This window comes from Rhinopithecus bieti, unplaced genomic scaffold (genome assembly GCF_001698545.2).
Source record: "Rhinopithecus bieti isolate Rb0 unplaced genomic scaffold, ASM169854v2 scaffold_6536, whole genome shotgun sequence".
NCBI lineage: Eukaryota > Metazoa > Chordata > Mammalia > Primates > Cercopithecidae > Rhinopithecus > Rhinopithecus bieti.
Genome location: NW_016805524.1, coordinates 2802575 through 2824524, shown reverse-complemented (window position 1 = coordinate 2824524; position 21950 = coordinate 2802575). Strand labels below are relative to the sequence as shown.

The window sequence follows — 21950 nt, the reverse complement described above, 5'->3', positions numbered from 1 at the left end:
ACTTTTTCTTTGTCGAAGAATTTTTTAAACCTTTTAATCCAAGCCATCTGGTTCAACTAACCTTTAACTCAATGGCTGATTGGTACTCGGCTGCCAAAAAAAATAAGCCATTTATCCAAAGAGTGTGGCTAGCAGGATCCTCTCATTCACATTGACATTTATTTCCATCGGTGTTTCCATGCACATGAAGAGAAAAATGTTGGTCCTCTTAGGTTCAATAAGGTCCCAAGAAGCTGTCACTGAATTCATTTGCCTTCAGCATTCCTTTCTTTTTTTTTTTTTTTTTTTGAGACAGAGTCTCACTCTGTTGCCCAGGCTTTAGTGCAGTGGTGCAATCTTGGCTCACTACAATCCCCACCTCCTGAGTTCAAGAGATTCTTGTGCCTCATCCCCTAGTAGCTGGGACTACAGTTGTGCATCACCACATCCGGCTAATTTTTATATTTTTAGCAGAGACAGGGTTTCACCATATTGGCCAAGCTGATCTCAAACTCGTGACCTCAAGTGATCTGCTCTCCTCAGCCTCCCAAAGTGCTGGGATTACAGGTGCAAGCCACTGTGCCCGGCCTGTCTTCACTATTCCTGATTCTATTTTAAGTCCGTCTATACAAATTGAAGGTCGTCCATTATCTCTTATCAAGCATCTAAATATTCATGCAAGACTCACAGCAACAAGCCTACTTTTAATTGAAAAAGTACCTTCTGAACACTCAAAAAAATCCCTTCTCTTGGAACAGAGAGGCTGCTCAGGAAGTCGATAGCAAGCTGCAACTTTTCAAGGAGAATCGTAGGAGGAAAAAGGAGAGGAAGGAGAAGAGACGGCAGAGGAAGGGAGAAGAGTGCAGCCTGCCTGGCCTTACTTGCTTCACACACGACAACAACCACTGGCAGACAGCCCCGTTCTGGAACCGTAAGTTGCTTGTTCCAAATGCCACTTCCTGCCACCATGCAGAGACAGCGACTCATAACTTAGATCAGAAATTCAGCAGCATAAAACCAGGAATCTGCAAAGATTCAAGAGAAAGGCATCATATTCTACTCTATACAGGAAACTCAAATGATTTTAAATATTACTGTTTTCTTTAAATTTTTTCTGGTATTTTGTTTGGTAATGCCAAGCTTCTCCCTGGGTTTTTCCTCCTGATGATGTTGTTTCACATAATAGCCAGCACCTGGCACAGTTTTTTCCCAGTAGGACTGTTCTACAGCTAAATAATGCAATGGATGAACGTCCCATAAATGGATGAAAAATTTTGTCCCAAATAGATTTTGGTTCTGCTTTATTTCAAGTACGTAAGTGTAATAAAAGGAAGTAAAAGAATAGTAAAAGCCTCTTCAGTGCAGGGCCCATATTCTACTTATTCTCAGTCCACTTCAGTACCAGCACCAGACTTGTAGAATAATAGAGACTCTACAAAACGATTTGGTTTTACATTGAATTGCTAAGGATATGGAATAATAACATTTGTGCACTTTTAAAATTAGTGCTTATATTTTCTTTAGTGGCCTATGCACATTATTCACTGAGGCCATATAGAAGTAATACCCTAATACCCTACATTCTTACAATACATCCTCTGATTGAAGCTTACCAGCCTACAGAGTAGATGAACCACAGAATCTTCTAACTGAGAAGCTCACTAGAGACCACCTGGGCTATTGTTTCTCAAACTGGGAGTTGGAGACTCCAAAGAATTGACAGACCATTCTTAAGGGGATCTAGGGCTTGTCCAGGAGACTTTATGTTTTCCCTTTCCATTTTGATGTTTCTTGATTTCAGCATCCATGTTTGCATTTCTGTTTAAAATCACATCAAGGCTGAATGAACTCTTAAAGTCACAGCATTTAACTTTTAATATAGTTTCTGAAACTGTGATGTGGGAATCCCTGAGGGTTATTCAAATCGCTGGGGACAGTAACTGGGAACACAACATTTAGCAAGACACTTTATTTTCTGTGCTCATAATATATTTTAATGGGGTACAGGTAGAAAAAAAAAGGAAAGTAAATGAAATAAAATAATCATGAGTTGTAGTAGTGCTAAGAAGGAAACAGTGATCAACGTTTTTAAATGGGACCCTTTCAGAGAGTGTGGGGAAGACAGGCCTTTGAGGTGAAATTTAGGCTGAAACCTAAAGGATGGAGAGAAGTGATCCCCGTGGGAGGGAGTGTGTTCCAGGCAGAGGGAACAGTGCAAGTAGAGGTCCTGAGGAAGTCACGCCTTTGGTGTATCCAGAACCGGAAGCTCCTTGAAAGCTGAACCATTGCAAACCACAAGGTTATCGTTGCTTATGGCAGAAGGAGGCCCTTCATACCTCTCTCTGCTTTTTGCCATCTGAGTTGAGGCCATCCTGCTCAAGCCACCACCATTTCTTACCTCGGCCACTGTCAGGCCTCCTCTGTGGCCTCCCAGGCTCCCCTCTGGTCCTCACCAGTCCATCCTGCTCAGAGGAGCTGGGTGATCTTTTAATGACACCTGCTTTTCTTAAGCTAAAGAGCAGAATCCCTTCACCTGACCCCAGAAGGCTGAGGCTGCAGTGAGCTGTGATCGTGCCATCACACTCTAGCCTGGGCAATAGAACGTGACCGTGTCTCAAAAATAAAATAAAATACAGCAAAATCCTTAACATATCCAACAAAACCCCACATGCTCCTAACCAATCCTACACTGGGACCATTGCCTCTGCTCTTGCCTGCTTCCGCCACTCAGCTTCTCTTTATTCCTCACGCATCTCAAGCTCCCTCTTGCCATGGGATCTTTGCGCTTGTTTCCCCTCCCTGGAAGGCTCTTGCCCACAGCCCCATGCCCAGCAAACACTACTCACCCTTCAGACCTCAATTGCGGTGTCACTGCTTGTGGACACCCTCCCTGTGCCTCAGATTAGGGTCCACCCTTTGATACGCTCTATCAGCAAGCTCTGCTTTTCCCCCACAGGGCGTATTACATTTATAATCATAGGGTTTTTTTACTTTTGTTTTTGCTTGACTCTTGTCCTTTCCACTAGACTGTAAGTTTCTCAAGATAAGAAACCATGTCTGTGTGAGACTGTATTCCTGACCCAAAGGAATTGCTTAGTTAATATTAGGTGAATAAATAAACAAACAAGCAAGCCACCCTATCCAGATCATATCAACTCATATCAATTTAACAAAGCTTTGAGCTGGGTGTCGCTGTGCTGGTGAGTGAGGAACGTGCCTGCTATCACTCTGCTGTTATACACAGGAGCGAATTAGGAACTGATCCCATTCAATACCAAATTTGATGCTCCTTCTGATACACAATGTATGCTTGGTGCTCTGATATTCTAGGGCAATGGCTTCCAGAATTTTTTCCCAAAAAGCCACAGTAAAAAACGCACCTTATATCAGGATCCTATACACGTATGTACACATACACAAGTATATATGTGTATCTGTGTGTATATGTAATATATATACTAAAGTAAAAATTTCAAAAAGTAATACTATGTGTGCTATGCTTTAATATTTTTATCCATTCTATTACATATTTTAATAATATTATTGCTATATTCTTCATATTTGCTATGTCAACTTAAGCCCTTGGCATAGTAATACTCAATAACATGAAAAAAAGAAGAAAAGTCAAATCCATCCAGGCACAAGATCCTCCAATGCAATGGTCTCTAAACATTTTTTTATTATGTACCCATATCAATTTTTAAAATAAACACACCATCTATATTTAATTACACTACTATACAAACATGCCTGTGTATTACGAAAATATACAAAATAAACAGTCCATGCACAGAGATTCATGTCTATAATCCTAGCACTTTGGGAGGTCAAGGTCAGAGGATCAGTTGAACCCAGGAGTTTAAGACCGGCCTGAGCAACATGGTGAAACCCTGTCTCTACAAAAAATACAAAAATTAGCCAGGCTTGGTGGTGCCCGCCTGTAGTCCCAGCTACTCAGGAGGCTGAGGTGGGAGGATCACTTGAGTGTGGGAGGTGAAGGCTGCAGTGAGCCATGATTGTACTCCAGCCTGGGTGACAGAGTGAGACCCTATCTCAGAAGAAAAAAAGAAAGAAAGAAAAGAAATAAAAAGAAAATAGAAATTTAAAGTTTGAGATAAAGATTTAAAAATAGCTTTTAAAATAGTTTTCATATTGTTTGGAGGTCCCAAAACATTCTGTTCTCACTTATTAAAGAATGCTTAAGGAAAACAAATCTCAGTGTCCCACTTCACAATGCAGTGAGACATTCAGTTTATGTTTGATGTGGAATCTTAATTGCTTTCACATGAAAGGTGACTCAGAAAGATTTTCTGGTTCCATAGATGTGCTTCACGTCATGCTGAGTCAATCAGGACATTCCTTTTTTTCTTTTTTTTTTTTTTTTTTTTTTTTTTTTTTTTTTTTTTGTTAAGACAGAGTTTCGCTCTTGTTGCCCAGGCTGGAATGCAATGGTGCATTCTCAGCTCAGTGCAGCCTCTGTCTCTTGAGTTCAAGTGATTCTCTTGCCTCAGCCTCCCAAGTAGCTGGGATTACAGGCAGCCACCACCACGCCCGGCTAATTCTTTTGTATTTTTAGTAGAGACGGGGTTTCACCCTGTTGGCCAGGCTGACCTTACCTGAGATCACCTGACCTCAGGTGATCCACCCGCCTCGGCCTCCCAAAGTGCTGGCTTACAGGTGTGAGCCACCACACCTGGCCAGGACATTCATTTATTTATTTATTTTATTATTTTTATTTTTCTTATATTTTAAATTCTGGGGTCCATGTGCAGAACGTGCAGTTTTGTTACCTAGGAATGCACATGCCATGGTGGTTTGCTGCACCCATTATTCCATCATCTACGTTAGGTAATTTTTAATGCCACCATTAACTAAGCAGTCATCTCTACTGAAATTACACTATTATTAAATGTCTATTCTCCCTGAGATTGATCAATTATTCTTGCAAATACAAAGCTATTATATTTGTATATTTCATAAAACAAGTTTAAACCCCTTTTAAACTGTTAATTTGGAAGATTTCTACACAGATTAGAAAATTTGGATTCCATGGTTTTTAATGTATGTAGAGGTGAGATAAATGTTCACATATAAACAATATGTTATAAATAACATATTTAGAGATTTTTTAATGAAAAGTCATACAATGATGAAAGCATTTGCAATCATCCATTTTTAAGATATTATCTTTTCTTTGCCTATATTTGATCTAATCTGGTTCATTCAATTCAGTTTAGGATTTTTTCCCCACAGCTACTCCTTCAGGTCATTTCCTACAAGCTTTAGGTCTTTCTTTGAAATAAGCATATGTAGTTTGTTATCTGATTTGTTGATATCAAATCTCAAGTATTAAGGCTTTTTAATGTTTTAATATAATTTAGAAGTTCTCTAGAATAGATGGCTTTTATTAGGTGACATTCCTAGAATTATTGTCATAAGTTATTACAAATGAGGTAACATATTTTATTTAAAAGGTGCATGTCTATTACAAAGACTATTTGCATTAAATAAAAGATCAGAAAGGATCTGAAAAGTTTAAGAGTGTAAAAGTTGGCTGGGCATGGTGGCTCACACCTGTAATCCCAGCACTTTGGGAAGCTGAGGCAGGTGGATTGCTTGAGCCCAGGAGTTCAAGACCAGCCTGGGCAACATGGTAAAACCCTATCTCTACAAAAAAAAATATGAAAATCAGCCAGGCTTGCTTGTAGTCCCAGCTACTTGGGAGGCTGAGGTGAGAGGGTCACTTGAGCCCCGGTGGAGGAGGCTGCAGATCATGCCACTGGGTGACAGAGTGAGACCCTATCTCAAAGGACAAAAAAAAACAAAAAACAAAACAAAAGAGAGAGAGAGAGAATACAAGTTTTAAGTTGGAGAACATAATGTGTAAAAAAAATTTTTTTTTTCTTTTTGAGACGGAGTTTCACTCTTGTCTCCCAGGCTGCATTGCTCTCCCAGAGTGCAGTGGCGTGATCTCAGCTCGCTGCAATCTCCGTCTCCCGAGTTCAAGCAATTCTCCTGCCTCAGTCTCCCAAGTAGCTGGGATTACAGGCGCCCGCCACCACGCCCGGCTAATTTTTGTATTTTTAGTAAAGACGGGGTTTCACCATGTTGGCCATCCTGACCTCAGATGATCCGCCCACTGCAACATCTCAAAGTGCTGGGATTACAGGCGTAATTACAGATTACAGACTGTGTAAAAATATTTAAATTAGCTAATCAACTTTAAAAAAATCATTCCTGGAGGGAGAGAGAGGTGAATAGGCAGAACACAGGATTTTTAGAGCAGTGAAACTACTCTGTGTGATACAACAATGGCAGATAAATGTCATCATGCATTGTCCAAACCCACAGGATGCACAACACCAAGAGTGAACCCAAGTGTAAACTATGAACTTTGAGTAGCAATGATGTGTCAATATAGGCTCATTGATGGTAACAAGTGTGCCACCCTGGTGAGAGATTTCTATGGTGGGAGAAGTTATGTATCTGTGGGGACTGGGGTTATATGAGAATGGTCTGTACTTTTCACTCAAAATTGCTCTAAAAAATAGTCTATTAAAATAATTTTTAAAAATCATTTCTCATTCATTGTTTAAAACATCTCTTTTAGCCTAAGGGGACAGATTTAGTGTGCCTGATACTGCAAAGGACAGCAGAGTCTAGTAGTTAAGAGTAAACTCTTGGCCGGGCGTGGTGGCTCATGCCTGTGAGCCCAACACTTTGAGAGACCGAGGTAGGCAGATCACTTGAGTGTAAGAGTTCAAGACCAGCCTAGGCAACATGCCAAGACCCATCTCTACAAAAAATAAAATACTAACCAGGTGTGATGGTGCATACCTGTAGTCCCAGCAACACAGGAGGCTGAGGTGACAGGATCGCTTGAGCCTGGGATGTCAAAGCTGCAGTGACCCTTAATCATGCCACTGCACGTGAGCTTAGGCAACAGAGCAAGACACTGTCTCAAAAAAAAAAAAAAATGTAAACTCTGTAGCCAAATCCCAGTGCTACCAGTTGTCAGCCGTGTGACCTTGGACAAATTACTTAACGTCTCTGTGCCTAGGGTTTTTCCATCTGTTAAAATGAGGATGATAATAATAACCTCTGTCTCAAGAAGTGGCTTTGAGGATTAAATGAGTTATAGTACATGCAAAGTACACAGTGCACAAGGAATGCTCATTACGTGTACCTATCCTATTAGGTTGGTGCAAAAGTAATTGCAGTTTCGGACTCATATCTGGGCTCAAACACATCTTTATCAACCAAAATAGGAACCATTACACTCAACACATTTTTGCCGTAAGAAATAAGTTCATTTATTCCTGTAGCATAAAAATTCATGCTTCAGGATTCAATGAACTCTTGGAAAGCATTTTCTACGTTCTTTTGGTTGTGGAAGCGTTTTCCCCACAAACAGTTGTCAAGATGCTTGAAGAAGTGGTAGTTGGTTGGCAAGAGGTCAGGTGAATATGGCAGATAAGGCAAAACTTCGTAGCCCAATTCGTTCAACTTTTGAAACATTGGTTGTGCGACATTCAGTCAGGCATTGTCATGGAGAAGAATTGGGCTCTTTCTGTTGACCAATGCTGGCTGCAGACATTGCAGTTTTTGATGCATCTCATTGATTTGCTGAACATACTTCTCAGATGTACTGGTTTGGCCAGGATTCAGAAAGCTGTAGTGGATCAGACCAGCAGCAGACCACCCAACAGTGACCAGACCTTTTTTGGTTTGAATTTGACTTTGGGAAGTGCTTTGGAGCTTCTTCTTGGTCCAGCCACTGAGCTGTTCATCGCACGTCACGGTCTGATTGAGAAATGGTTCGTTGTTGTTGCATAGAATAAGAGAAGACAACACTTCAAAACGACGATATTTTTTATTTTCCCCTCAGCTCATAAGGCACCCACTTACCGAGCTTCTTCACCTTTCTGATTGGCTTCAAATGCCGAATGACCGTAGAAGGGTCGACATTGAGTTCTTCCGCAATTTCTCATGTAGCTGTAAGAGGATCAGCTTCGATGATTGCTCTCAAGGTCGTTGTCAGCTTCCAATGTTCCACCACTATGCTCCTCATCTTCAAGGCTTTCATGTCCTTTGCAAAACTTATTGAACCACCACTCCACTGTACGTTCGTTAGCAGTTCCTGGGCCAAATGCTTTGTTAATGTTGCAAGTTGTCTCCACTGCTTTACGATCCATTTTTAACTCGAATAAGAAAATCACTGGAATTTAGTTTTTGTCTAACACCATTTCCATAGTCTAAAATAAACATAAAGAGCAAGTAATATGTTATTAGCAAAAAAAAAGCAAGAACTGCCCATTAAAATGATTAATACAACCACATTTATTTAAGAATGCATTCCAATATCAAACAGCAAATTTCAACAATGCAAAAACCATAATTACGTTTGCACCAACCTAATAGTTGTTTTTAAAAAAATTTTTGCTGGGCCAGACACAGTGGCGCATGCCTGTAGTCCCAGCTACTTGGGAAGCTGAGGATCACTTGAGCCCAGGAGTTCTAGTCCAGCCTGGGTAACAGAGAGAGACCCTATCTCTTAAAAAAATATTTGTTAGGCAGCACATTTCTGAAATTCAAGAAAGGTCAGCAAATTTAGAACATGTGCCCTTTTGTAAACAGAAGTGTGAGTGAGTTGATTATAAATGGGACATCTCTTCTGCATACCTTCTACAAGTTGACCAGGGGCTATGTAGTATAAAAGATGTTTGTGGTCACAGCCTAGCTCAGGCTAGAGTGTTGCAGAGACCATCCCAAATCCTCCAGGCTGGGCTCAAGGCTTCTCTAAACTCTTCTTTGTTGCAAAATCCCATCTTTATATGCTTCATTGGTGACACGTGACCATCTGCCATATAGAACAAGCGAGGGTACTAGTTCCAAATCTTTATTAAATAACCATTTATCTTTTTCAAAAAGAGAATAAATAGCAATTCTGATATTTTTCTTCTCATACTTCCCTCACTCACCCCTCTTTGGAAGCCACTGCATAACAGAGCTAAGGGGAGGATAAACTAATATGCCTGAAATTTTACTTTAGTCTTCAGCCTATAAGAGATCACTATCTTTTTCCCCATTTTCACAGCAAATTTACATGGGGGGGGAAGGTATTATTATTCTTAACATGAAACCACAGTATTTGTAAGAAAGAAATTGTGAACTTTAAAGTGTAAAGATAAGGGAACACTGGAATGGCAAGCCTACCTCTGCCTAAGGTTTTCACTCTTTTGTTTTGTTGTGTTTTCTTTTTTACCCAACAGTGGGATCTTTCTGTGCTTGCACGAGTTCTAACAATAACACCTACTGGTGTTTGCGTACAGTTAATGAGACGCATAATTTTCTTTTCTGTGAGTTTGCTACTGGCTTTTTGGAGTATTTTGATATGAATACAGATCCTTATCAGGTAAGACAATATATGTTCATTTTATGAAGGTTGTTGAAAATAGGATAACCAGACATAAGCTTAAATAGACTGTCCTGTCTCCATTCACAGCTCACAAATACAGTGCACACGGTAGAACGAGGCATTTTGAATCAGCTACACGTACAACTAATGGAGCTCAGAAGTTGTCAAGGATATAAGCAGTGCAACCCAAGACCTAAGAATCTTGATATTGGTAAGGAAAAAAATAATATTTTTTCTATTTTACCTGGAAAATTCTTTGTGTTACTAAGCTTTCTGCCTTGGAAACATTTAATTGCACAGAAACATATAGTTCAAGATATTTAGGGAGACACTTTGCAGGCAATTCTAAATACAATTTGATCTCTAAGTTTAGCTCTGGGTGTACTAATGAAAAACTTAATCCACCAAAAGATTTGGTGAGCATTTCCTTCCAATATCTCCCACAGCTCTATTCTATTAGTAAACTTTGATTCCTGATAGAAGCATCTGTTGGAAGATGAGATGAAAGCATTGGGGATTTGTTTGTTATTGCCGTCAACAGTCTGAAGATATACTCTAAGTAAACCAGGATATTCTCTTTTTTTAAGAGAACTTTGATGGAAAGGCACAATGCTCTATTTCTGCTATCCCAGTTTGGAGTTCCCCCAGTTGGATCCCTGCCTATGACATTGAATTAGATTTCTTTTGCCAGTATTTTTCATCTGAAACTAGAGATATTGGAGCAGTTCATTAACTTGGGATCTAAAAATATAAGAGGGTCTGAACGGAATCAGCCAGATGTTCCTTCCCTGCTCTGTGTGTTAAACTGGCTTATTTCTCCTTTGTTTCATGGAGATGCAGTTCTTTTCAGTGTCCACCCCAGCTCTTTCTTGGTTGATAAAAATTCTCATTTCCTCCTCATGATTTCTGCAGAAATGTAAATTCCAGCTCTCCATACAAGGAAGGAGAAAGACCTAAAACCGGCAAGGGCATGGACCTTGGCATGGCATGCCGGCTCCAGCAGGGTAAAGAGCTGAACTTACAGGCATTTGGGTGCAGTTTGCAGGAGCTTTTTGTGGTGCCGCTGGGTTTTCTCTGTGGGTATGGTGCAGAGCCAGTGTCATCACCAGTAAAATGGGCAGCTTTCTGGGTCACATGCCTTGAAGGGGGTAGGGATTCCCATCCCAGAATGATCAACAGCACCACCTGTCATCTCTGCCACTGTAGGGTCACAAAGGCTTTTGAGTTCTGGGAGTCCCCTAAGAAAATATAAATCCTCAGTTCTCAATCAACACCTCTCAGTTAACACTTAGTGGAATCAGTTGTCAGTCAAGAGCAGAATAGACTTACAAAATAGGTCTTTTGGTCACTGACTACATATCGACATATCGTCTGCTTGCGTTCATGAAGTTCTAGTCTCAATCTTCACCAAAGAAAAAAAAAAGAGAGACGAGAGAGCAAGGAGGGATGAGTGAGAAAAAGTAGAGAGAGAAGAAAGAAGACGAACAGAAAGAAGAAGCGAAAGAAAGAAAGAAAGAAAGAAAGAAAGAAAACGAAAGAGAAGAAAGAAGAAAGAGAAGAAGACAGAAACGAAAGGAAGAAAGAAAAAGAAACGCACAGAAGAAAGAAAGTAAAAGGAAGAGAGGAAGGAAGCGAAGTGAAGGCAAGGAAGGAAGGAAGGAAGGAAGGAAGGAAGGAAGAAGCCTGCAAAGACTAGGAATCTTAACCAACCATTAGAGGCACTAGAAATACTATACCCAGATATTTCTCCCCAAAAGAACACAGGACTTTTATTGGTGGTGACATAACAACTCTACTTAGTGAAATCTGATAGAGTCCCTTAATGGTGAAATGACACACTGGGTGGAGCCAGTTACGCTGTTTCACTTCAAGCCATCCTCTCCACCTTCCAGACTGTTCCTACGGGAGATGATTATTAGCCCGTTTTTTTTTTTTTTTTTTTTTCCAATGTTTTGTCTAAAAATAACCAAAAGTTAACTTTTCCTGAGAATTACATGGACTTCTGGAAGTACCTTGCCCACTGCTTTTAAGTGGGCTCTCCTCCCTTTAACACCCACCTATTTTTTTCATATGAACTCTTTTTTATCTTAAATCTTTTCATTTATAGCTTTCAATCCTCATTTTGAACCTAATAGGAAATCTCTGTTGGGCTTTAACACTGTATTTAACACCATGTGTTTCTTTGTAGGATTTAGATGTTGTGCATGGAAAACTATATAGTGAATGGTTTTATAAGTTCTAAAGCTAACAGAAATTACTCTTGTATTTTCCTATATCAGGAAATAAAGATGGAGGAAGCTATGACCTACACAGGTATTCACACTTTTTTATTCTTCTCGGCAGCTTCTTCCCCAATAATTGCATGATCCAGTCATTTCCACTAATTTCTGTTTCTTACCGTGTTGCGCAGAGCACAGCTAGGGGTGCATGCTTGTTCTAACAGCATTCTCCACCATGTTTTGTCATTGATCACAGATCTGTCATTTTGCTTTTAAATCAGCTCATTGTCCCATCAAGATGTCCCAGAGCATTTACTCACTCCCATGCTTGTTTGCTTGTTGGATGATGCTTTTAAGCATGGAATCATGTGAAGGAAAAAAAAAAAAAAAAAAAAAAAAAAAAAAAAAAGGCCTTTGGGAGCCCCGGGAGAGGAGAGGGGAGTTTATTTTCTTTGTGGTACTTACACATTGATTTGGTGGGGGAGCTTCACATAAATGGGTTAGAGATTTTTATTAAATATAGCATCAAAGACACAAAAGGACTAATGAGAATTTTAAGAGCATTCTAAAGCCGAAGTTGGAGGAAACAAGGAATTTCCTTGTTGATGTTCATTCATTAACTTTGGTGGTGAAAAGCAGCAGCCATAAGATTCTGAAAGCTCTGCAGAGAGGTGGTGAATAAAGAGAAGGTGCTGGGAGTTGGGGACAGAGTACCGGGAATCAAGACACCAGTAAAGGGACACACACAGTGGCTCACGCCTGTAATCCTAGCTCTATGGGAGGCCAAGTGGGAGGATCGCTTAAGTCCAGGAGTTTGAGACTAGCTTGGGCAACAAAGTGAGACAAAAAAATTGTTTTTGACTAGGCAGGTGTGGTGATGCACACTTGTAGTCCCAGCTACTCAGCTACTCAAGAAGCTGAGGCAGGAGGATCGCTTGAGCCCAGGAGGTTGAGGCTGCAGTGAGCTATGATAGTGACACTGACCTCCAGCCTGAGGAACAGAGAGAGACCTTGTCTCTAAAAATAAATAAATAAAGACACTCAATAGTCTCAACATAGCACCAAGACAACACACAAACATTCCATAAACAACCCTCAGCCCTGTCATTTTATCCCCCTCCAACCCTCATCCATCCCTCACTGTGCTCCTGAGGGGGGACACACATTCCGGGTGGCTGTGTCACTTGGTCACCGGGCAGTATTCACCATTGCTAATTTTCTACTCTGAGCACAGACCTCAGGCAGGTCTGCCACCTGAAGCAGCTAGGCACTGTCCTTACCACCTCTGCTGAGGCAAAACTGAGGCATGGACGTTACCAGTACCCTAGTTAATGGATCCACTTGGGAGAAAAACGTCCATCAAAGAAGTGTGAACTTAAATGGTGCCATCTATATTAATATCTTCTTTATCTATATTAATCTTCTTCATCTGTATTTATATCTTTAAAATTAATATACCAAAGAATATTTCTGTTCCTGGCACCCTGTTCTGCCCCTCTAACCTCCAGAGCTATGGTCTCAGAGGGTTCCCTTTACAAAGCAGGTCATTAGTCCAACAAGAAGCCAAATGACAACAGGAAAGGCGATGGGGCAGATGAAAACAAAGGAAGCTGGACTTTCGGGGATATGTTATAGCCATTTATGTATGTCTTCTTTTTTTCTATTTTCTCTTGTTCTTCATCTTAACTGTCCTCAGTCTGTCCCACACCAACCCTGTGTCACTCCCAGTACACATAAGACAGAGCAGAAGACCCCACCCTTGAGCTGGTCTCCCTGAGGCATGGGCTGATGTAATATCCCGCATACGAGGATGATCTTGCCTGCCTCCCATTGGTCACATTAAGACATTTCCAAAGTGTAATATTTTAAATGGACCTATCTCTAAATATTGACTTTACAGTTATTTTATGAGGCACTCAATTTATAGCTAAGGGATTTTCAGTCTAGTGTCATGAAAGAGATAAAAGGGTGTTCACAGATTATTTAAGACATAAGATTGGTCAGGGATGAGTCAGAGAGTCATTCTCCATGAAGTCACCCCTGGCCAACTTTGAAAGGAAGAATGTTTAACTGCTGTTTGGGTGTAAATGACAAGCATCTGGGACCCTCCCCTTCCCTGATCCCTGCCACCACCACTCAATGGGCCAGATAATCAATTGTTTCTGAGGTCATTTTCACATAATCTTGGCAACTTTAGTTGTTGAAAGCATATGTGCAGGGGCAACATGGTGTTACCTGTTGCTTTTTTCCCCTTGTAAGCTCCTTACCAGAGAACAGATCTAAGGATACTTTATATTTCAAAATAACTGGCATTTTCAGACTTTGCCATTTCATAGTCCACAAAGCAAGCCATCTTTCAGTGGATATCCATGTGGCAGCAGGAAATCTTGACATGGAAAATATCTGCCTAGTCACACCTGGGAATTCACTAAACACCCAAATGCAGTGTTTGATGTGGCCTTACCTGCTCCTTGTATCTTATTGGATTGAATGAGAACAGATGCAAAACAAGTATGTACAGAAATGCCAGGAAAAGTACTGTCTTCCAATGGGGTCCAACAGTTCAAAGGTCTCCATTGATGGAGCCACTTAGGAGGCTTCAGTGCCTTAATTCTTTCAGATTTTGATAGTTTTAGAAAACTAATTTTAAAAAAAAAGATTTTTATTGTGAAATTTGATTACAAAAGACTGAGAGAAATGATAAGAACCAGATCTGAAGAATTTGAAATTTGAAAATGCAACAGAGCATTTTTTAAAATGTATCCTGTACAAGATGAACTAAATAAATGTTTATAAACTGCCTTCTTTTGGTGGATTTTCAAAATTAATCTTCAGACTTATTTAGAGGATTTTCATAAAGCAAGTTTTTTGGTTTTTTTTTTCTGTTGCTGTTCAGTTTCTTTCTTTTCCTTTCTTTTCTTTTCTATCTTTTCTTTTCTCTTCCTTTTACTGTTCCCTGTGCATGAAGCAGGAGGGGCAGCTGAAATGCTTTGCATACTCACCCTGGTCATTTTCCAGTTAGGACAAGCTCAGAGGGAGAGCACAGCTTAGAAGGTGGCACTCATGACTCAGGAAATAATTTGTGGCTGATTTGAAAGCAACATCTTCTAAGTGTGTTGCAAAATATAGAAAAATCAGCAGGTTGATGGGGTGTTTATTTTTCCCACTGTGTATGAAAGCTGATGCTGCTGCCCTTTGAGGGCCAAGAGGAGCTCCTGGCAGCCATGGCCATGTGTCCCGTGGCTTGGTAGGGCAGGCGGTCAGTTCTTGGCGGCCTTCCTCTGGCAGGGCTGCTTCCTGATCCTTTGCTTCAAGCCTCTGAGCTGTTAGACCACACTGAGCTCCACCCTGAGCAGCTACACTCTGACCACATTGCTTTTGCTTATTTTGATTCATCTCCCCCATAGTGACAGTGTGTGCCAAAGGTGGCCATGGGTGACACAGCTGTGTGTTAGTGCCATACAGCACTGTGGTCATGGGGGTGGACGCTGGAGCCCCTGACTAGTTTGAGTTCAAATCCCAGCCTCCCTGGTTGGCATGCTTAGAACAGACCCTGGCAGGGGCCAACCCCCAATAAGTGGTGGAGTCATTGGTAAAGGATAATACCAAATGCAGGACATGTATATGAATGAAAGAGTATGGGAAAGGGAATTTCAGTGATGTGAATTCCAAAGCGTGTTAGTATATTTTATAAGAAAGACAAAAAGGTATTCATCAACACCACCAATCTCCATCATCAGTCACAGGCAACCAAGAATTGAGCACTCACCCCATCTTCTGAACTGCCTGAACCTCTTGAGATGAGAAGAACAAACCAAACCTTCGCTGTCCTGCTCTAGGTTACTCTAATGGAGCTTCCCAGATTCTCCTCTCCAATAAGATGGAGTCCTCTCAGGGACTCCATCTTATTTTAAAGCTGTCTTACTAGCACTTTTGGACTTTTCTGTTTCAGATGCTCAAACAAGAGATGGGGCAGGGGCAGGGTTTTGGGTTAAATGGGCTGGAGGTGAAATTGGCCCCCTAAGGTGTTGAGGAGACTTGGGGTGAAGATCGTTAGAGTGTAGGTCAGAGCCAGGGCCATTGCGTGCACAGAGATGTGTCACAGAGCAGCCAGTAGGCACCAAAATCCAGTGAAAGCTCTGCCATGAGAGCTGGGTAGTGGCAGGGGTGACAACAGTGGCCACCCTGGTAAGGTTAAGGTCAGACTTGGTTTAGTCTAAGCTGTCAGAGTGTGTTCATCATTTTTCTTACCTTTCCAATAGTGACCCTATTCCAAAGGCCTTGTTTCTTGTGCCATAGAAGAAACTAAAGTGTAGCATGTGCAGAACTCCTTAAGATCCTCCCCAGACTGCAGAATGAAATGTATCTTTAATCAGTTTCAATATATAGGGGGAAAATGTGTCCTCATTCATCCATGCAACAAATAAAGACAGAAAGAATCTAAACGACCACCTCTGTGCCAAACGCCGCCTTCACCGGGAGTGCAATCTGGTGTTAGAATGCACGATGCAAAGTGCTTTGACCAGAAATTTATGGCGCCATAAGAACCAGGGGAGGGCTCCAACCCAACCCGGAGGAATCAGAGGAAGCTTTCCAAGGAGTTGGCATTTATGCCACATCCTGAAGGCAACAGTGCAGTGATCCAGACACAGGATGGAAAAGGAAGTCAGTCCAACCAGAAGGCAAGACTCGTGCGGGGACTTATGATCAGTTCCGTGACAGTGCAAGGGAAGGAGAAGAGAAGGATGAGCTGAAAAGGCAACCAGGGCCTATTTTATGGAGCATGTTATATGGAGAATGATGATATAATTTATCTTCCAAACAGGGATGTTTTGACCATGGGGGAGGAGTATTAAAAATAGTTAATTAGGCCAGGCATGGTGACTCACGCCTGTAATCCCAGCACTTTGGGAGGCCGAGGCGGGCGGATCACGAGGTCAGGAGATCGAGACCATCCTGGTTAACACGGTGAAACCCTGTCTCTACTTTAAAAAATGCAAAAAATTAGCCGGGCGTGGTGGCGGGCGCCTGTAGTCCCAGCTACTTGGGAGGCTGAGGCAGGAGAATGGCGTGAACCTGGGAGGCGGAACTTGCAATAAGCTGAGATTGTGCTACTGCACTAGAGCCTGGGCGACAGAGGGAGACTCCATCTCAAAAAAAAAAAAAAGTTAATGATTTATATTCATTCTATATAAATATTGTTATGTATTTGTTTACCAATGAAATAGTCAATAGATCTATAAAACAGCTGTATTTAAAACTATTTTTTAAGCTAAAATATCAAAAATTCTGGACAAATGCCAAACTGAACAGGATACCAGTACAGCAGATACAAACTGGGACCATCCCAGGCAAACCAAAAATGTGGTCACCCTAGTTACATGCTACATCAAAGGATGTAATCTCTGTCCTAAAAGCAATAGGCTGACATTCAAGAGCATTAAACTGGGAGAAATAATATGAGAGGATTTGGGCTGATCAGATTAGGTGACATAAATAGTTATGAGAATAGTTTTGTGAGTCACATTGGTTTGTGGGTCAGTTCTGGCTCCATCACTTCCCAATTTGAGGACCATTTGCTAACAGTATTACAGCACTTACTATGGTCCAGCACTCTTCTGAGTGCTTGCATATATTAATGTATTTAACCCTCTCAATAACTTTGTGAGGTCAGTACTATTATTATCCTCATTTTTTTTTTTTTTTTAAGACGTACTCTCACACCGTCGCCCGGGCTGGAGTGCAGTGGTGCCATCTTGGCTCACTGCAACCTCCACCTCCCAGGTTCAAGCAATTCTCCTTGCCTCAGCCTCCCAAGTAGCTGGGATTACAGGCGCCTGCCACCACACCCAGCTTATTATCCCCATTTTACAGATGAGGAAATTAAGCCACAGAGTGACTAAATAACTTTCCCAAGATTACACAGCTGATAAATGGTGAAATTCAAACCCAGAGAGTCTGGTTCTAGCTGTACTGTTAATCTCTACACTATACTGGTTCTCTTGGACAATTTATTTAACTTCTTTTATTATGGCTGAATTTTCTCATCTTTAATAAGGTGATAATACATATACATAATAACACACAAGGATTTCATGAGATATTACCTGAAAAGTAAGCCCTGAATTCATGTTATTGTGTGACCAATGTTTGATAATAAATTTGAATAGTGAGAGACAAATTGTATCAAAGAGCCCTGGAATTTTTATTTTTTTTCTTATTTCTTTTTTTTTTTTCTTGCTCTGTCACCCAGGCTGGAGTGCCGGAGTGCAGTGACACAATCTTGGCTCACTGCAGCCTCTACCTCCCGGGTTCAAGCAATTCCCCTGCCTCAGCCTCCCTAGTAGCTGGCACTACAGGTTCAGACCACGATGCCTGGCTAATTTTTGTATTTTTAGTAGAGATGGGGTTTCACCCTGTTGGCCAGGCTGATTTCGAACTCCTGCTCAAGTGATCCCACCAGCTCAGCCTCCCAAAGTGCTGGGATTACAGGTATGAGCCACTGCGCCTGGCTGAGCCCTGGAATTTTGAAGGACATTTATCTTCACATTAATGGATGATAAAATTGCAGTTTTTAATGTCAATGCTATATTAATAAAGAGGAAAAGTTATATGCATATACCAATAAGTGGATATAATCAGCCATTGACACACACAGGTAGTCATCTATAAATGACATATATTTATTTCTATTTTTAGACTGTCTTTATGGTTGAACATTAATTGGCTTTCATTTGTAAAATAAATAACTATTCCTGCAATTCATCCATAAAATTAAGAAGGTTAGATATTTATGGTCTGGTTGCTCTGCCTGTGGAGTAACCATTCTTTATTCTTTTACTTTCTTAATAAACTTGCTTTCACCTTACCAAAAAAAAAGACTAGGCACAGTGGCTCACACCTGTAATCGCGGCACTTTGGGAGGCCAAGGTGGGCAGATCACCTGAGATCAGGAGTTCGAGACCAGCCTGACCAACATGGAGAAAACCTGTCTCTACTAAAAATACAAAATTACCTGGGCGTGGTGGTGCATGCCTGTCATCCCAGCTACTTGGGACGCTGAGACAGGAGAATGGCTTGAACCCGGGAGGCGGAGGTTGCAGTGAGCCGAGATTGCACCATTGCACTGCAGCCTGGGCAACAAGAGTGATACTCCGTCTCAAAAGAGAAAGAAATTTATGGTCTTTTTTACTAAGGCCAATTCTGATTTTGGTGTCCTGCTAGTATCCAAAAGCAAATTGTAAATTGGCTTTTTGATACTGGCAGGACACCAAAATCAGAACATCTGAAATTTCAAAGCCTCAATCAAATTCCATTTTAAGCTAAAACATATTATGTTTCAAGTAGCATGAAAATCACCCAAGATGAATACCAATTTGGTCCAAATATTGGAAACCCTGTGCCTTCAGAAACAAACAAAGAAAAAAAAAACAAAGAGCTCAGCAAAACATGGAAGGGCTTAGGAGAAAGGAGCAGATATATTAATGCAGATACTCTGTTTGGGCTCTTTCCATTGTGAAATTTAAGTTAGCACCATTAGAAATGAGACTTGAAAGAGAATAGCTATATTAATTAAAATATCCTGCCAGATAGCAACAAGCAACAAACTATATATAAGGGTTTGTGGTTTTCTGATGGACCCATTGCTTGCTTCTTGAAACTATAGACACCTGGCCTGGTGAAATTCAATTTGCTACTGAGCACAGATACCCAGAACCAGGTATAGATGATGCCATAATGGAGGGGTTCACACAACCCAGGGAAATGGCCAGAGAGGCTCTGTGGAGGGGATGATGCTTAATCTTGAAGGCTGAGAGCTGACTGGGCTAATGAGTCAGGGAAGTACATTCTAGAAATAAATACAAACAGGAGAAAGCCTGGTACTTTCAGGACTTTGCACCTGGTACAGAGGTGATGTGTCAAAGGGGAAGAGAAGAGACCAGAGAAGCTGCAGAAGTCAGCCTGTGTCTGCAGAAACAATCCCTTCTGCTTCTTATGACATCATCAGCACCTGTTAATGGTAACACTGCTCCAGGTAGAGTTAAAATTCCATGCATGCATCATCTCTTAAGTTACCCATCTGTGGAATATAGCATGATGTAATTACGTGGTTACGTTTTTAAAAGTAAGTAAGTGTCATCTAGAAAGAAATGTGACTTGGTTGCGACCTGGGTATGTTCTTGAATTTCTCTTAGTGGATTCACGGCTTTTCTGCTTCTGGGATTGGGGAATAATTACCTGTAATGTGAAATCATCTACATTTATTCTGAAAATTCACCTGTCAGAACAAGCCTATCTATATACCTTTTTTCTCTGAACAAAGAGCTTCCAAATGACCCAAAAAAAAGGTTTCCTTTTTTGAGCTGAAGACAGGCAGAAACCAGGAGACACATGGAAAGTTTAAGTTCTAATGTCAAATAAGTGTAACTTTCTATTTTGATACAAGTTTACATTTACAGAAAGATTGCAAGAATCATTTCAAGAACTGTTACCCCATTTGCTTTACTGTTTTTTCTTGTTCTTTCACTCACTTTCTCCACGTATTCACACACCTTTTATTCTGAATCATTTGCAAGTAATTTGCAAACATCATTCCCCTTCATATATAAATGGTTTAGGAGGTATTTCCTAAGAACAAAAGCATTCTTATATAACTGTTACGCATTTATCAAAATCAAGTAATTTAACATTGTTACAATGCAATTGTCAAATCCACATTTCATGTTCAAATGTTAACAATTGTCCCAATAATGTCATATTCATCCTTTTTTGCTTTTCTGGCCTGGGATCCAATCCAGAAACACACATTGCAGGAAACTCACCTCTTTTAAGCATCCTTTTATCTGGAACAGTTCCTCACCTTCTCATTATCAGTCATGATATTTTAACGAGTACATGCTAGTTATTTTGTAAAATGTCCCTCTGTTGGGGTTTGTCTGACGTTTTGTCACGATTGAACTGAAGCTGTGGATTTTTGTCAGGAATACCACATATTGTCATCTTGGGATATCTTATCAGGCGCTGCATGACATCTTGGTGGTATTACCTTTGATTACTTGGCAAAGGTGGAGTTTGCTAGGTGAAGCCACTGTAATTTTTTTCTTTTTTAATTGATAGGTAATTCATCTACTAGCTTTTAAGGCATTCATGATTCCATGATTCATTTCTGCCTGAATCATTTGTTGTTACCATGATGGCTGCAAATGATGATTTCTCCCACTCTGTAATTCTTCTTGCTTGTTTTTTTTTTTTTTTTTTTTTTGTGAGACAGGGTCTTGCTCTGTCAACCAGGCTGGAGCACAGTGAGGCTGGAGCACAGTGGTGCAACCTTGGCTCATTGCAGCCTTGACCTCCCAGGCTCAAGGGATCCTGCCACCTCAGCCTCCCAAGTAACTGGGATTACAGGCACATGCCACTACACTCAGCTAATTTAAAAACACAAAAAAATTTGCAGAGACAAGGTCTCACTCTATTGCCCAGGCTAGTCTCAAACTCCTGGGCTCAAGCGATTCTCCCAGCTCTCAATCTCCCAAAGTACTGGATTACAGGCATGAGCCACCATGCCTGGCTCCTCCTGCATTTTTTAGGTAGCACTGTACTGTAAAGAAGAGATTTCTCTGCCAGATGTGGAGGCTCACACCTGTAATCTCAGCACTTTGGAAGGCTGAGGTGGGAGGAATATGTGCTTGAGCTCAGAAGTTCAAGACCGGCCTGAGCGGCATAGCAAGACCTCATCTCTACTAAAAATACAACATTTAGAAAATTAGCTGGGTATAGTCCCAGCACCTGTAGTCCCAGTTACTCAGAGGCAGAAGTTGCAGTGAGCTGAGATAGCACCACTACATTCCAACCTGGGTGACAGAGTCAGACCCTATTTCAAAAATATAAAAGAAGAGATTTTCCTCCTCTCCTGTGTATTTATTTCTATCAGTATGAACTCAGATTCTCAGTTTATTCCATGGATATTCTCTTGCTATCATTATTTATTTTGATGATTAAAGTGTCTTAGATTTGGCCACTGGTGTCCCTGCACCTGAGTTCTGTGTACTTTTGAAGCATCCTCATCATTTTTTGACCACCTCATTGCTTTCTGGCCTAAAGGCCTGTTCCAGGTTCATCTTGCATTTTTGCCACTCCACATCTGGAAGCAGCCATCTCTCCAAAGGGCCCCAGTTCCTTTTAAAGGGGAATGGCATTTGAACACCAAAATCTGGGTCTGAGGTGTATAAAATTGCTGCTGAGGTCTCTTGGCATATAGATCCTTTTGCTGGATAGAGCTAAGACACACACGTGCATCTATCAACATCCATTCCTTTTATTTTATTTTATTTTAT

General features: G+C 40.9%; 1 protein-coding gene across 3 annotated transcripts in view; it reads left to right on the top strand.

The window, feature by feature from the left end:
- SULF1 (sulfatase 1) overlaps nt 1-21950 on the top strand; it is a 199467-nt gene that overhangs the window by 167751 nt on the left and 9766 nt on the right. For all 3 annotated transcript variants that reach the window (XM_017872747.1, XM_017872745.1, XM_017872746.1), the window contains 4 exons: nt 738-910; nt 9252-9394; nt 9485-9608; nt 11677-11710. In XM_017872747.1, the coding sequence (XP_017728236.1) occupies nt 738-910; nt 9252-9394; nt 9485-9608; nt 11677-11710 (474 nt within the window). The remainder of the gene's footprint in view (nt 1-737; nt 911-9251; nt 9395-9484; nt 9609-11676; nt 11711-21950) is intronic.